Source organism: Pelmatolapia mariae, linkage group LG18, assembly GCF_036321145.2.
Source record: "Pelmatolapia mariae isolate MD_Pm_ZW linkage group LG18, Pm_UMD_F_2, whole genome shotgun sequence".
Taxonomy (NCBI): domain Eukaryota; kingdom Metazoa; phylum Chordata; class Actinopteri; order Cichliformes; family Cichlidae; genus Pelmatolapia; species Pelmatolapia mariae.
This window is the reverse complement of record NC_086243.1, coordinates 36,984,978-37,003,233: the sequence shown is the minus strand read 5'-3', so window position 1 is coordinate 37,003,233 and position 18,256 is coordinate 36,984,978. Positions and strand designations below refer to the sequence as shown.

Sequence of the window (18,256 nt, the reverse complement as noted above, 5' to 3'; positions counted from 1 at the left end):
TAACCCACACGGACCGGCTATTCCGAGTCTTCCTCACCAACTCACGGTCATTAAATAACAAGATGGATGAGCTACGACTGCGGATCACCTCACGCTGTTTGGATTACTGTGTTATGATCATCACAGAGACTTGGCTGGACTCTTTCACCCCAGACGCTGCGATTGAGCTAGCGGGCCACGCTACATTCAGAGCAGACAGGAACAAAGAGTCCGGAGCAGGTCTGCTAGTGTATGTGAACAATAACTGGTGCACCAACAACACAGTTAAAGTCGTGCACTGCTGGCCGGACATAGAGTACATGATAGCTAAGTGTAGACCCTTCTACTTGCCGAGAGAGCTCACAGCGATCACAATAATAGCAGTTTATGTGCCGCTGCAAGCTAATGCTAAGTCAGCCATGGAGCTACTCCAGCGCTCCATTAATAAACAGCTAACAACACACCCGGACTGCGCTGTGATCGTGGCAGGAGATTTTAACCACGCAAACCTGAAATCTGTCCCACCTGGATTCTTTAAAAACGTGAGCTTTCCGACGAGGGAAAACAACACACTGGACCAAGTCTGCACCAACATCCCAGATGCTTACAAGGCCACCTCCCTGCCTCATCTCGGACTCTCTGACCATCTCTCTCTGTCCCTGATCCCTGCTTACAGACCTCTAATTCAAAGGCAAAAACCATCTGTAAAAACAGTACGAGTGTGGACCGTGGAAGCCACCACAGCCCTACAAGGCTGTTTTGATAACACCAATTGGAGTGTATTTGCAGAAGGATCAGACTTGGAGGGCCACACATCTGCCGTACTCTCATACATCAGCTTCTGTACTGAGAGTGCAACAACAACAAAGACTGTTACAGTGTTCCTGAACCAGAAGCCATGGCTCAACAGTGAGGTGCGAGCTCTACTAAGAGCACGTGACAGCGCCTTCAAACCAGGAGACCAACAAGTCAACAAAGAGGCACGCCAACCTCTGGCTAAAGGCATAAAAGAAGCCAAGCGCAAATACAAACAGCGCATCGAGGAACACTTTAACACAAACAACTCCAGAAACATGTGGCAGGGGATCAAGACACTCACTGGCTACAAAGACAGTCGCACACAAACTCCCCGGACATCACCTTACCTGACACCCTGAACCAGTTCTTCGCTCGCTTCGACCAACACAACAGGGACACCATCACCCACCCTGCCGTTACAGAGAGGGACGACGCTCCCATCCAGCTGGAGCAGCACCAGGTCAGAGCCACACTGTGTAGAGTCAACGCGAGGAAAGCAGCTGGTCCTGACGGTGTAGCTGGTAGAGTGCTTAAAGCATGTGCAGACCAACTAGCAGAGGTTTTCACCACCATCTTCAACCTCTCACTGCTACAGTCTGTCGTACCATCCTGCCTTAAGTCAGCCACCATCGTTCCAGTGCCCAAGAAGAACACAGTGAGCTGCTTGAATGACTATCGTCCAGTTGCTTTAACACTCATAATTTCCAAATGTTTTGAACAGCTCATCATGTCACACATTAAAGCTGCCATCCCTGCAGACCTTGATCCATACCAGTTTGCATACAGGGCAAACAGGTCGACAGAGGACACCATACTAACAGCTCTTCACACAGTCCTCACACACCTGGACATTAGTAACACCTATGTGAGAATGCTGTTTGTGGACTTCAGCTCTGCCTTCAATACAGTTCAACCCCACAAACTGGTTAATAAACTAAGCAACTTAGGACTCAGCAGCTCACTGTGCAGCTGGATACTGGACTTCCTGAGCAACAGACCCCAGAACGTCAGAATGGGAGAGCACACCTCCTCCACCCTCATTCTGAATGTGGGAGTCCCACAGGGGTGTGTCCTCAGTCCCCTCTTATACTCACTCTTCACCCATGACTGTTCACCAATCCACACCAGTAACACCATTATAAAATTTGCTGATGACACCACCATCGTAGGACTGATCGACAACAACGATGATTCAGCCTACAGAGAGGAGGTTCAGCATCTGAACACAGCCAAGACCAAGGAGATGGTACTCGACTTCAGAAGAACAAGGCGATCTGAGCACTCTACCCTCTACATTGATGGGGAGGAGGTAGAACGGGTAGAAAGCTTTAAGTTTCTCAGAGTCCACATCTCGGCCGACTTTACCTGGTCCACAAACATCTCCCACCAGGTAGGGAAAGCACAACAAAGGCTGTACTTCCTCAGGAAACTACGTCAGGCCCAACTACCCCAGAGTCTGCTAGTAAACTTCTACCGCTCCACCATGGAGCCTTCTGACTTACTGCTGCACACTCTGGTCCAACTGCTGCACCGTGGAGGACAAGAGGAAACTACAGGGGGTGGTGAGGGCAGCAGAGCGGGCAATCGGCACTTCACTAACCCCTCTCAGAGACATCTATACTGGCAGACTTCAGCAGGAAGCCAGCAACATCATCAAGGACCCCTCACACTCACTTTCCCCCCCCCCCTTCCCTCTGGTAAACTCTACAGGTTCAGCAGGTCAAAGACAAACAGACTCAACAGAAGATTTTACCCACAGGCTGTCAAACATGCCCTACCTCCACCCTGATTGGAGGATAACTGCACTGCCAACACTCATGGACATTACACCTTATTTATAAACCGTATTTCTATTTATACTTCAATGCAACCAACATCCCTACCTCTTTAAACTGTATTTATTATAACGTTATTTAGTATAGTTCCAACAGCACCCCCCACCCCCACTCAATGTGCAATATCACTGACCACACTGCACCTCACAATGCACCTGCTAGTTAGATGGCATGTATGTGTATGTATATATATGCAAGCGTGTATGTGGAAATGTGTGTGTATGTATGCATGCATATATGTATATATACACACACACACATGTATGTATGTATGTGCGTGTATGTATAAATTGTATATATCTTTCTTGTGTAAATGTAAATTTGTCTGCGATTGTGTAAATACTTACGCTATTGTGTACGTCACACACGGAGAGATGCCAAACTGCCTTTCATTGTTCTAATTCTAATTCATTGTGGACAGAGAGGACAGATGGTTTGAAAGAGGAGTGAAAGAAGCATGTCCACTGTGAGCGACCATCTTTGAACAGAGGGCGGGGCTTATGACACCAACTGTCTGCCATCTATAATCCAGTTCTGAGATCCTTCCCAGATGCCTTAACACCCACTCACATCCTGGGTCATCTGACCTCAGGAAATCACATGATAGGGTGGGGCCAGGTTTCACAATGCGCTCACCTGAAACCCTGGCTGATTGTGACCCACACCCGCTTTCACACCTTGGCTCATGTGATTAGGTAGAGGATCAACAGGGGGTCCTTTGTTCGACTTCGGGGGACACTCCCATTGTCCCAAATCTGGGACTCTCCACCACTTGACCTGAAAAGGGTTCTTGGATGAGAGGTGAAATGCCTTTAATCAACTTAAGTCCAGACGCTTTTCTTTCCAAGCTCCTTAGACTACGATGACCTGCAGGACTGAGAACCTTCACAGACAAACAGATGGCTGACTAGTCCACACTTCCCAATGATCTTGGTATCATTTTGGGCAATATTCCCTCCTTGACTGCCCAGACCAACAATTCAATTCAGTTTTATTTATATAGCATCAAATAACAACAACAGTTGTCTCAAGGTGCTTTAGATTGTAGGGTGAAGACCCTACAATAAAAATTTTTTTTCTTTTTTTTCTTCCTTCTTTTTTTTTTTTAAAAACTCCGTTCATGCTTACCAATGTTAAAATGTCTTGATGGATGTTCAATTATCCAGGTAAGTAAATCCACAAAAACTGATTCTGTTCATCTGGACGCAGCGTTGTCAATGAGAGTCCAGATGTTTGACAACTACTCTTTCAAGGATGTTTGATATGAAAGGAAGGTTGGAGATTGGCCTATAATTAGCTAAGACTGCTGGGTCTAGAGATGCTTTTTAAGTAAAGGTTTAACTACAGCCAGCTTGAAGGCCTGTGGTACATAGCTGATTATTAGAGATAGGTTGATCATATTTAAGATTGAAGCATTAATTAATGGCAGGACTTCTTTGAGCAGTTTTGTAGGAATGGGGTCTAAAAGACACGTTGATGGTTTGGAGGAATTAATTATTGAAGTTAACTCAGAAAGATCAATTGGAGAAAAAGAGTCTAAATGAATATCAATGGTACTGAAAGTAGCTGTAGATAATATTACATCTGTGGGATGATTATTGGTAATTTTTTCTCTAATGATTAAAATTTTATTTCTGAAGAAGTTCATGAAGTCATTACTAGTTAACGTTAAAGGGATGGTTGGCTCAGTTGAGCTCTGACTGTTTGTCAGCCTGGCTACAGTGCTGAAGAGAAACCTGGGGTTGTTCTTATTTTCTTCAATCAGTGATGAATAGTAAGATGTTCTGGCTTTGCGGAGGGCTTTCTTATAAAGCAACAAACTATTTCTCCAGGCTAAATGATGATCCTCTAAATTTGTGACACGCCATTTCCTCTCCAGCTTACGAGTTATCTGCTTTAGGCTACGTGTTTGAGAATTATACCACGGAGTCAGGTACTTCTGATTTGAGGCCTTAGTTTTCACTGGAGCTACAGTATCCAGAGTCGTACGTAGTGAGGAGGTAAAATTATTAACAAGATGATCGACCTCTGTTGGAGCAGCGTTCAGGTAGCCGCTCTGCTCTGTGTTGGTACAGGGCATTGAAGATGATAACAGTGGGTGGATTATATTCTTAAACTTAGTTACAGCACTTTAAGAAAGACATCTACTGTGATAAAGTCTACTCTCCACTGCTGTGTAATCAATTATTGTAAATGTGAATGTTATCAGGAAACAAAAATCCTGCTCCTCACATACAAGGTCTTAAATAATCAGGCTCCATCTTATCTTAATGACGACTTGATGCATGTTCATGCTCAGTGAGACAAATCCCGCTAGTGGAGCTGATCACAGCCACAGAAACACCTAGTGCTGGGCGATATGGAAAAAATATTTATCACGATATGAATCATTTTATATCATGATAACGATATATATCACGATATACCACCTGACCTGTGGTCATCTGGAAAGTATGCAGTCTTTAAACAGTGAGTGGAGAGGGTGCAGTCTGTTTTGAATTACTGTAAAGCATGTCGCAAATCCGGGTGCACGTAAAGCAGCACCATGTTGCAAAACCACAAGACAGTTTCTTTGCGAAAAATATAATTTTTTAATACTTTATTTTCTCTTGTTAAGAGTTGAGAAGACAACACTAATATATTTGCACAGGCTATTTAACCCTTTAAGACCTACCATAGAACCAAGTCCGCCAGAGCTTATCTTTACATTTATTTATTTTGAGTGTCTTCATAGTTTTATTTTTGAGATACACAAATTTTTATATACTACAGGAAAAATGAAAATAAATAAATGCAAATTTGCAAAAACACAGCATGTGCATCAAAATAATAAATAAATTTACAACAGTGTAATTTGACTTCTAAGCATCCCAGAAACGATACAGAAGAGCATAAAGTCAAACATGACTTTTAAAAACACTAACATAGGCTTTGAAGCTTAAAAAACTACATTTTCCGCGAAAATGACGTCACTTCCGGTTTCGGACAGGTAATGGCGAACATGCGAGAGTTCCCGCTGACTTATATACAAACTAGGAAGTGTTATGAACAGCTGATCGGATCGGCAAAGCCTGTTTCTGGAATATTATGTTTTTGTTGCTGGAAGTGCTTTTTATGCAATTTTTGCAAAGCTATACGTGGAAGAAAGTCGTGACCTAGGGCAAGCTAATGGCATAAGATGTAAGTACAACTCCGCTTTCATATGCAAAAAAACATTATTGCGCTACCTTACGTGGTTACAGTTCTACAGGGATTTAAAAATAGCTAGGGAAAACGGAGTGTGCCTGCTCCGACGGTTGTAAAGAGTTAATGATATATTTTATGTAATAATTAGTAAAATTCGGGCTAGAAACGATAGAAACGATAGAAGACAAATGGCACGATAGACACTTTTCTATCGTCCACACGATATATATCGTCATATCGCCCAGCACTAGAAACAGCAATTCGAAACAACAATATTGCAGAAGTGGAAGCAGAGCAACTACGGACGAAAGTTTCGGCCTGTCTCAGCAATGCAAAGCCCCCAGCATCCAACATCACCATGGAGGAGAGGAAGGCACTCACATCGCTTAGTGATGACAACAACATTATCATCCTTCCAGCAGACAAGGGTAGGTGCACAGTATGACTGGGCGATATGGCCCAAAATTCATATCTCGATATTCTTTAGCTGGATGGCGATATACGATATATATCTTGATTTTTTTTTTTAAAGCCATAAAGTAAGAACAAAGAGAGTTCTCAGTCAAAGCTGTGTCCCAGATGTCACACAGCCACTTTTATTAACATACAGCACAGATGTACAAGAAGGAATTACTCAGAAATAAATTATGAGCATTTATTAAATAATAATGCTCCATAAATAAAAGAAAACTATGTTGTTTTGTGCATAACAAAAAGCTCACAACTGTGCAGTTAAAATGTAAACTAAAAGACGCTGAGCATAATAACAAAGACAGATTTCACAGCTGCTCTGTTCCCAACTTCTACTGCCTGACTGACAGCCTGGAGTTTGAAATCCTCTTTGTAACCATCGTTGAACAGGTGCCATCTGTGGTCCTTATACACACAGTACGGTAATATTACGTTGAAGCACAGTACGTATCACTCCGCGAGGCTCCTCGGTAGCCGTAATGCTCCAACAATCCATCAAGCGGTGCGGCTTCGTAGCTTACCAAAGTCGTACTAAAACATTTTGACAGATTTGAGCGCCGTGTAGCACAGAAAATCAGTTCGCGGTCAGTAAGCACAACCAGAATTCATACATAGAGATTGAAAATGTGACGTCATTTAGGGGTAAAACCGCAAAGGATTCTGGGAACTCGTGGCAAGAGGTACTAGCGCACGCAGGCTTTCAATTGAAATCAGTTACACAGCGATAAAAAGAAACACAAAAAATGGCAAGAAGCTGTTGTATTATTAACTGCAATAGCCGGTCGCATGACAGCCACGGGAAGCCGACGGGTAAAGAGATCGGTTTTTATCGGATTACATCGTTGAAGAGAAATTTTTTAAGCCATGTTTCCGAAGTAACAAAGAGCTGACGGATGGCCTGGATATACCAAATATAACGTCTCAGAACACTCCAGCTCACATGTTAGTCTGCTCCAAGCATTCCCACAAAGGTCAGTGTTTTGTAGTAGTTAATACGTCATTTTTCATAACATAATTGGTGATATAGGTTACAAGCAAGTCTGGCGCTGAACAGAAATTGGCGCGCTATGCTCCTTTGTTTATTGTGCATAAATAGTGAATTGTCCTGACAGAATATTGCGTTTCGCTTCTGTTATTACCATGGTACATTGACAAAAACATATACTTTTATTCACAGGATAAAACAGTTTTTTTGTATCACTAATTGCCCAGTACGATTACAGCATACAATATTATTGTCACTGCTACATTTCTGTAATGCGTACCAGAAATTATTTCCACTACTAATTAATTACCGTTGAGCTCAAAGGTTATATTAATAAACGGTTAACGAATGTGTATTTATGAAGACGATTTGTGAGACTGGTAAACTTACCTTTGTTTGTACGATGGTCTTTCGTTCTACACGGTGCATTTCAAGGTCCTGTACCCATCCGTCGGTAAACTGTACCTGGGCTTGTTGCAGTGACCTGAAGTTACTAAACTTCATGAGTGTATGCACTCACTCCAAGAACTGTATAATTATAAATCTGAGCGTGGTGAAAGTTGGGCAGCACGCTGACGTCTTTTGTCCACTCTGTGTGCTCGTAAGGGTCTGACCCTTTCACTCCTTTGATTTTTTCCTCGTATCTTTTCTTTGCCTTTTCGTCGAGTCTGTCTTTGTACGGTCCGGCATTGTTCTCCTTCGTTTTGTACATTCCTTTTTTGGGGAGCAAAGAAAAAGCAAGAAGGTATTGGAACCAGAGAATGAACGTTTTGCAGTGCTGCAAATGCTTGCATTTGATGCGGTACTTGGATTGTTTTGCCACAAGTTCCCGACATGCAATGCGCAAAAGTCACGTGGTCTGTCAATCTCTATATTTAAAGCCAGTCAGTTCGCGGTCAGTAAGCACAACCAGAATTCATACATAAGGCGCACTGTTGATTTTTGAGAAAATGAAAGGATTTTAGGCATCAACGCGTTAGCGCGGTTAGCTCGTTAACGCGTTGAAGCCGTGTAGCCCCACACACGTGGTGAGCCGTGGTAACTCCTTAATGGAGATTTGCCCCGTTAATGAGGTTATGGCGTTAACGTCACGCTGACAGCGCTAAAATAGAAATCTCCAAATGTTTTCTTTTTACTGACGAGCTCCTCTTTGATAGCTGCCGTGTCCATCTTGTCGTTGCCTGCAGGTGAAGCGATGGGGGAGGGGGAGTTGTGTTCAGTGAAGGAGAGGCGAGGCCGAGTAATGTTGCGTAGAGACAAAAGTGGACGAAAGAGAGGCAAACTAGCGGCTCCACAAGTATAATTATAACGTAACATAGACTATATCGATATAAACGATATTGTCACATCTCATATTAAAATATATCGATATACTTAAAAACTCGATATATCGCCCAGTCCTAGTGCACAGGTTTGCTGAACCAGAAAGACTATCATGAGAAGATTTTGTCACTACTCAGTGATGAAAATACTTATGAGCCCCTGAAACGAGACCCAGGAAGTGGCTACAGGAAGAGGGTGATAGACTGTCTGAAGCAGTTAGAACAAGACAAGGCTATTGACCGGACCTCATACCACAGGCTGTACCCAGGGGAGTCTACACCACGTCTGTATGGTTTACCAAAGATACATAAACAGGGTGCACCTTTAAGACCGATTGTCTGCATGTTCAACTCTGTCACCTGTAACATCTCCAAGTTTCTGGCTTCGATCCTCAACCCGCTGGTGGGCAGCTCTGATCACCACATCCAGAACACCCTGGATTTTGTTGAGAAGGTGAGAGATGTCATTATGGAGGCAGATGAAACCATGGTCTCGTACGACGTTACATCTCTCTTCACTTGCATCCCAGTCACGGAAGCGTTGGAGGTAGTCCGTAAGAGATTACAGGATGACACCAACCTCAGCAACAGGACCACTCTCAGCATCGACCAAGTGTGTTTGAACTAGAGATGGACCGATCCGATATTACGTATCGGTATCGGTCCGATACTGACCTAAATTACTGGATCGGATATCGGCGAGAAATAAAAAATGTTATCCGATCCATTAAATATCAAAAAACACCTCACAAAACTTGCGACATGGCGTAACTCGGCTCATAACCGTAGCACGTCGGAGCAGTATGCTCACGTGATTGAGCGGCTGTGTGTATTTGTAGCCTCGCTAGCAAACCAGCATTTCATCTCCGAGGAAGTTATCCCAGAGAGAAGTAAAGCAAGTGTGTAAGTTCATCTCTGAATGTTCGTAAAGCATTCCCACGTTAAGCTTAACAACCGATATATTTAGCGACTGCCTCTCTCTCTCCCTCTCCTGCCGCTACTTCGTGAAACTGCTTAATGATCAGCTGATCGGCTTTTCTGTCGCGAGTCCGTCTCTCTTGTTTGTTTTTGGCCCACTTTGCACCAGAAAGAGGAAACCAGCGGCTGAACCACAGCAGCACGTTTAAGCTTGATAAGCTGTTGTTAGAATTTATTTAATATTACTTTCTACACCAGGATCCTTTTCTACGTAGCTGACGTAACTGTGCAGGGGCGGATCTAGCAAGGTTTAGCCAGGGGGGCCGATAGGGCATGAACAGGGAAAAGGGGGCACAAAGACATACTTATCTTTCTTATTCTCATTTAAAATGTCTAGCTTTTAATAAATAATTATCTGAATCTTACACCCAAAGTTTTAATCTGATGTAAAATATATAGAAGTCCATTACTGTATATACTAACTGTTAAGTCTAATATACCCTAGTAAGCTATAGTACTTTTTCCTTTGGGAAGATACCATCTATGCAGTTTGCAATTCTGTAGAAGAAAGATGTTGAATCTATTTAATTATTCTTGAAAAATAATTTAATTCTGTGCATTTTTTTCACACTGCATCAAATTAAAGTTGATTATGTCGATTAAGCATCATGAGGTGGAGGGTGGGGGTGGTTCCCTATTTTTTTTTGCTGGGAGTTTGCAACCCTATTAGTTAGGTTGCTTAATATTTCTGCTAAGTACTCTTTAAAATACCAGAATAGGGAGGATGGAGTAGGTTTAAGTTTGTTAGATTGATCAGTGTTTCTGAACTATGAAATATTTTGGGCACAGTGTATTTTTTTACATACAGGTATAACAGAATAGCTTTAGTGTTGTTGTTTATTTAACCTTGAGTATAAACTTATACAAAATGCAGCAATATATTAAAAAACAGTTTTATTGATTAAAAAAAACACACTATATCGGATTCATATCGGTATCGGCAGATATCCAAATTTATGATATCGGTATCGGACATAAAAAAGTGGTATCGTGCCATCTCTAGTTTGAACTGTGTCTTCATTCCACCTACTTCACATACAAGGGTCAGTTCTACAGGCAGAAACATGGGTGTGCCATGGGCTCCCCAGTTTCACCCATTGTGGCCAATTTGTACATGGAAGAAGTGGAAAAGAGGGCTTTGCTATCCTACCCTGGAACACCACCAAGCCATTGGTTCAGATATGTGGATGACACCTGGGTGAAAATCAAATCTCAGGACGTTCCACATTTCACGGATCACATTAACTCGGTGGACCGACACATCAAATTCACCAGGGAGGATATGAAAAGTGGCAGGTTAGCCTTCTTAGACTGTGAGATTTCCATCAGTAATGGGGGACATCTAAAAGCTGACGTGTACCGTAAACCTACACATACGGATCAGTATCTAAGGTTTGACTCTCATCATCCACTGGAGCACAAACTGGGTGTCATCAGGACGCTACAACACAGAGCGAACACCATCCCCACTGACACAGCGGCCAGGGAGGCAGAAGAACATCAAGAAGGCCCTGAGTAAATGTGGTTATCCCAGCTGGACTTTTGTCAAAGCTGGAAAGGAACCTAAAGAAAGCTCCAGCCGATCCAGGAGAGAAGGACAACTGCTGCCCAAGCGAAAACCTGTAGTGATCCCATATGTGTCAGGAGTATCGGAGCAGCTGAGACGCATTTTTTCTAAACACCGGGTCTCGGTGGCTTTTAAACCCCAAAACACGCTGCGCCAAAAACTGGTCCATCCCAAGGATCGGGTCCCCCGACACAAACAGAGTAACATAGTGTACGCTGTTAAGTGCAGGAGGATTGCCAGGATTTATACATCGGGGAAACCAAACAACCTCTGGCGAAGTGGATGGCACAACACAGAAGAGCTACCTCGTCAGGCCAGGACTCTGCAGTCTATTTACACCTACAGGCCAGTGGACACTCTTTCAATGATGAGGATGTACACATCCTGGACAGGGAGGAACGCTGGTTTGAGGGCGGAGTCAAGGAGGCCATTTACGTGAAAAGGGAAAGACCATCTCTGAATCGAGGAGGGGGCCTAAGGGTCCATCTGTCACCATCTTACAATGCTGTGATTGCAGCCATTCCCCAACTCTCTGTGAATGGGACTCATGGACACTGATCAGTGTTCTTTGATCAGTGGGTTTTGGTCAGTGATTGTTGATCAATGGTCATGAGAATTTGCATAATTATGATTAAGGAACTGACCTCCCAGTCCATTGTTCCTTCGGTGGGCTGGTTTCAGTCATTATGCAAATGTACTGTTTATAAGATTGAAACCTGCAGTCAGCTGAGACTGAAGAAGTCACTTGGATGAGTGACGAAACGTTTCTCCCACAAAACGCTACGTCCAGATGAACAGAATCAACTTTTAGAGGTTATCTTAACCCTAGAACACTATCGCTGGGTGATTTTCACCCGAGCAAATACATTTACATGATTTCTCTCTCCTGCAGCTGTTAGTGTGTCAAGGAGATTGTGCCTTCACCAGGGAAGTCTCAAATGTCCCAGGAATGGGTGTATCAAAGACCAGCTTTCCAGCGTCATTTATTTTTTTTAGGAATTTTTTGTTCTTGAATTCCAGATTTTTCTGTAATTTTGGAGCATTATTTTAGCATCCCCCATGACACTTTTTTTCATTTTGTTAGACATGGCACAGTTGAAAGTAAAAGCTGACCACTCTGATTTGTCATGTGTTTGATATATTTTGATGACAAGTACTTTTTGTTGGTCATATTATATCGGGTAAAAATCACCCGGCATTAGTGATTGTGTTACTATTTATAGCGATAGTGTTCTAGGGTTAATGACCTTACAGTAGGGCTGCCACGATCAGTCGACTATCAAAATTGTGTACGACTAATTTAATAGTTGATGCGTCGTTGGAAGCTTTGTAAGATCCTGAAAGAAGCAGGAAGTAGTAGGATTTAAGAGTGCAATAACTGACTGAAACAGAAGATGGCAGCACTGCATGTACAAGCTGCCATTAAACGCCAAGGAAGAAAAAGAAAGCAGTGTAGGGGCCGCATCCTTCGGAGGCCGCAATTGTAGACCAATTAATTTCCCCTACATAATAAAGTATTCTGATTCTGATCACGTTACAGCGACGCGAGGAAGGCTGTCCAAATTTAATGACCCCTCCAAATGCGTCCTTCATTTCCCCAGATTTGAAGGATGGGTCGGGTGTGTCCTTCGTGGCCCAACCTATCCCAGGATTCATAGCGCGGCCCAGCCAATTCCAGTTTCCAACAATGGCGGCAGCTACTTAGTTTTAATATTACTCTTATTCCTCTTTCTGGGTCACAAAATAAACGTTTAACATATTTTCAGGCGAGAATGTAGCTGTGTAAACTTCAAATATCTGCTCGGTTTATCAAGACATCACATATTTGTAAAGCGCTCCGACGTTTTCGGAGACGTCTGTTACCCACCAGCTCGATAGCTGACCGAGGTTCAAGGGTCACTAGAGCCGGCGAGAACAGCGGACTCCCGGCACATCGTTTTCAAACCCCCCCGCGGTCTTTCGCTACTGCCTAATCATAAACATGATATATAAGTCACTTAGATAACTTATTAGATAACTTGGATAACTGTTATTGTTTGGCTTTTTTCAGTGTTTTATTTGTTCTTCAGTAAATCGGTTTGGCTGAGATTAAAGTTATAGTTTTCACACAGCTGAATAAACGTCAAACAGAAAACTGATTAAACAGAAGTGTCACATGATCGAGAGTTTACTCCAGTGTCCTGTTATATTTTAGATAGCAAGGAGCAGACGGCTGAGTTTATTAAACTCCACCGAAACAATCTGCAAAATTCATTAAAAGTTTAATAAACTAACATCTTGTCTTTATGTTTAGTTAGCACCTTAAACACTTAAAGCTGTAAGCTAATGATAGTTATATAAGAGCAGATGCTGCTGGTGCAATAAGCTGTATGTTTTACGTCCAATGGATGATGATCTGATTAGTCGACTAGTTGCAAAAATAATCGGTGAGTAGTCGACTATCAGAATAATCGTTTGTGGCCTACCTTGTAGTACCATATCACCCTATTAGAGCACTTCGCTCTCACACTGCAGGCTTACTTGTTGTTCCTAGAGTATTTAAAAGTAGAATGGGAGGCAGAGCCTTCAGTTTTCAGGCCCCTCTTCTGTGGAACCAGCTTCCAGTTTGGATTCAGGAGACAGACACTATCTCTACTTTCAAGATTAGGCTTCAAACTTTCCTTTTTGCTAAAGCATATAGTTAGGGCTGGACCAGGTGACCCTGAATCCTCCCTTAGTTATGGTGCAATAAGCCATCAGTTACCATGGTGATGTACCCAGTAAGAAGTGTGAGAGGAAAACCCCAATCCTGCCTCGTAGCAGCGTCCTCGGGTGAGTTTAATGTTTGTTTAAACAGAGACACAGTCACCTTCTGTCCTCCAGAAACATCCCTGCAGCCTCAAAGTAAACGTACCACAGAGCTGTGATCAGGATCCTCCCTCAGAGTGACACTCACCTGTCCTGTGCAGCTGTATTTGGGGTTTCCAGGTGATATCCAGCAGTCTGCGCTGACGCTCCATCTCTTCCTCGTACTGCACAGGATCATGATGAACTTCAGGCTCCTCCTTCAGCCCCAGCTGCTCTCCGTCCTGACTGCTGCACAGTTCCTCCTGTTCCTCTTTAATCTGTGGAGGTTCTGGTTCCTCCTGCTCCACACTGGAGCTCCTCTCCTGGTTCCAGAGCTGCTGCTCAGGGAGAACCTCCTCCTCCTCCTCACAGACCTGCTGCTGTGGGACGTCTGGAGGACAGAAGAAAGAAGTCACAACCACAGAAACATTAACAGGACTTTACAGCATGACTGCGCCGCTCATGTGTGTGAGAGTAAAGCCGTCCAATAAGCTGTAAGTCACTGATCTCAGATCTGCATTTATTCAGATAAAGCCAAACATCTGGAAGGTAGAGCCACCTCAGCACAGCAGCAGCACCGCACTGCCACTACTAGTGCTGGGCGATATGACGATATATATCGTGTGGACGATAGAAAAGTGTCTATCGTGCCGTTTGTCTTTCTATCGTTTCTAACCTTAATTTTATAAATTATTACATAAAATATATCATTAACCCTTTACAACCGGTCGGAGCAGGCACACTCCGTTTTCCCTAGCTATTTTTAAATCCCTGTAGAACTGGAACCACGTAAGGTAGCGCAATAATGTCTTTTGCATATGAAACCGTAGGAGTTGTACTTGCATCTTATTCCATTAGCTTGCCCTAGGTCACGGGTTCCTTCCACATAGAGCTTTACAAAAATTGCATAAAAAGCACTTGCAGCAACAAAAACATAATATTCCAGACTTGCAGGAACAAAAACATAATATTCCAGACTTGCAGCCACAAAAAACATAATATTCCAGACTTGCAGGAACAAAAACATAATATTCCATTAACACGCTTTGCCGATCCGATCAGCTGTTCATAACACTTCCTACTGTAACAGTTGCTATTGTAATGCAGTGTATCACCACATGGCGGCGCCTCCTGTCTCATGGCTGGTGTGTCACCCCTTTTTTTGTTCTTCTTCATACTCTCCCTGTAATGGATGCTCCCGTGTGTACGCGGACTAGTGTGCTCTTTAGTAATGTGTGGTAGAGGTGGCACCTTTATTTTTGATATTGTAAATAAATGAGTACTTTTGGAAAGTCAGAAGCTGTTGCTCATTCGCTATCCACCTGCACACCTCCGCGGCTGGCTTCATCTCCACCGCACGTTACACTACTTGGAATATAAGTCAGCGCGAACTATCGCATGTCCGCCATTACCTGTCCGAAACCGGAAGTGACGTCATTTCGCGGCTAATGTAGCTTTTTTTACTTTCAAAGCCTATGTTGGTGTTTTTAAAAGTCATGTTTGACTTTATGCTCTTCTGTATCGTTTCTGGGATGCTTAGAAGTCAAATTACACTGTTGGAAATAGTTTATTTTGATGCACATGCTGTGTTTTTGCATATTTGCATTTATTTATTTTCATTTTTCCTGTAGTATATAAAAATTTGTGTATCTCAAAAATAAAACTATGAAGACACTCAAAATAAATTTCTCGTGGTTGGAAACTATTTTGTGCAACTTTTTTGTATTTACAGTTTTGAGGGATAAGCCTCTTAAATTTCTCTAACTAGAAATATATCTAAAAAAAAACAAAAAAAACAACAATTTTCAATTTTTTTGTAGTTTATTGCACTTTTTTTGCAATTTATGTAGTTACTATGGACTTAATGCATACATATTATTAAAATTTGGGCTATAATGGTTGTATTGATGTATAGCAACTTGAAATGCTCCCACAAATGGCACTACAGCATGTAAAATGTAAAGATAAGCTCTGGCGGACTTGGTTCTATGGTAGGTCTTAAAGGGTTAAATAGCCTGTGCAAATATATTAGTGTTGTCTTCTCACTATACATACTCTTAACTTTATGCAAGAAAAAATAAAGTATAAAAAAAATGATATTTTTCACAAAGAAACTTCGTCTTGTGGTTTTGCGACATGGTGCTGCTTTACGTGCACCCGGATTTGCGACATGCTTTACGGTAACTCAAAACAAAGACTGCAACCTCTCCACTCGCTGTTTACAGACTGCGTACTTTCCAGATGACCACAGGTCAGGTGGTATATCGTGATATATATCGTTATCGTGATATAAAATAATTCATATCGTGATAAATATTTTTTCCATATCGCCCAGCACTAGCCACTACAGTTCATAAATTCAATATTAGGTTTCATTGTGCCGAGGCTGCACATTAAACTCTGTGTCACTTCTTTCAGTCACGTCCGTGACTCTGAACAACAACATGGTGGACTTTGTGTTTCTCACACGTGTGTAAACGTGACCACAGGAAGCGTGCACATGCTGTGTACGACTTTAGCTTTTATGAACTGTGACAATCATCACAAAGGGCCCGGGCGCCCACTTTGACGTCACTGATGGAGAAATAAAAAAAGACTTATTGTTACGACATTAACACTGAACTCTTTACAGCTCTGCAGAAGAAGAAAGGAAATCAAGGAAAAACCTTTTCAGGCCAGATTACTGAGTTTAGGAGGTGCACCTGAACGCACCATCAAACACACGTTTCACCGCCAAACAAAAAGATTTTCAAATGATTCACAGGATTGAGTGATGGATCCAGGTCAGAGAAAAGCCTCAAATCCAGGCTGATTTCAGCGCCTGCTGTTTGAATGGAGCACAGTGCAGTCCTGTCCTCTGTTTGCTCTTTGTTAGCTCACATCTCCAAAAAGTCCTCACAATCATAAATGTCCCGCAGAGCTGTGATCAGGATCCTCCCTCAGAGGGACACTCACCTGTCCTGTGCAGCTTGATTTGGGGTTTCCAGGTGATATCCAGCAGTCTGCGCTGACGGTCGATCTCTTCCTCGTACTGGACGATCGTTTTTTCAAACTCCAAGAATATTTGTTCAGCAGCAGCAGTTAGTCGCTCGTTGATAAACTCTCTCAGAGACTGAACTGAAGGCATTGTTACTGCCACAGCTCACACACTCAGCTCACACACAGCACAAAACGAGCCTCCAAAAGTTCACACTGGAACAACCAAACTGCCGCCTTTTAAAAATGTTTACTTCCGCTTCGTGTCCCGCTCTGAAGTTCCGGCAGGAGAAGGATGTTCAAATTCTTTGTTCCGCTTGGAATAAACGTCCTTCTTTCTTTCTAAAACCTGTTTAAATGTACTAAACAGAGCCATAAATACATAAACAGCGTGTTATAAATAATAAAGGAGAGAAAATGGAAAGAAAAGGCCTCATTCAGGTTTTTATCCATAATGAATCATATCCATTCTACTATTGATCATTCATATACTCAACACCAAAGAGTCTGACGTGAATGAATAATAACACACGGCTTTATAATATTTTATTGTTTGATGTAGGTCTAAAATAAATGAGGAATTACACATACTGTTCATTAAATGTGTTTGTGGCGTGCTCAGAGTCTTCATTGGTGGAAATCATTTGTAAAAAGTTCCAAACATGACGTCTAGATTTGAAAATGCAAACGCACAGCTCTTTGTGCCAAAGTTAATGAGATATGATGATGATTAAAGCGTGTCCTGTTATGGAAATGTGAAATAAATCCACGGAGACACAAACAGGTTTGAGTTAGCTTCACTCAGGGCACAAAGAGCAGCACAGAGCGTGGCAACAAGCTGACAGTCATGTGTAGAGATGGGCCCAGCACAGTGTCAGAGTGCACTCACAACATCTTCTACTGAAAGTTTGTATGGAGGCAGAGCGCGATGCTGTGGGTTCACTCAGCAGCTCAGGCTGGCACAGAGAAGAGCAGCACCTTCACATTTCCCATCACAGTTTATGCAACACATTCTAAGAGTTTTTGTTTTAATATGTTTTGATGTGTTGACATTACGCAACTCATTTTTAAATGTTCTCTGACATTTGGTATGAAAGGTACCTTCCTGATTGTTAGCTAGGATGTCAGTGTTCATGTCTCTGACTTCATGCACTGTGTGAGGCAGGTCATCCATTTCACTTTACCCAAGTGTTACGCAGAGAGGTGTGGTGCAAAAGAAGAAGAAAAAAAAACAAGAAAGGATCAGTGTATATATAATTACACTTTATTTTGAAGATACGGGAATATTCTCAATAAAAGACAAGGTGACCTCAACAAAGAGCTCTAAGGAAAC

At 42.5% G+C, this 18,256-nt stretch overlaps 1 protein-coding gene across 1 annotated transcript in view; it reads right to left on the bottom strand.

The window, feature by feature from the left end:
- Nucleotides 1–17,074, bottom strand: part of LOC134616237 (trichohyalin-like) — a 62,340-nt gene extending 45,266 nt beyond the window's left edge. The window contains exons 1-2 of the mRNA XM_063460955.1: nt 16,903–17,074; nt 14,057–14,338 (exon numbers count right to left, since the gene is read on the bottom strand). Of these exons, the coding sequence (XP_063317025.1) occupies nt 14,057–14,338; nt 16,903–17,074 (454 nt within the window). The remainder of the gene's footprint in view (nt 1–14,056; nt 14,339–16,902) is intronic.
- Between the last annotated feature and the right edge of the window lie 1,182 nt (nt 17,075–18,256).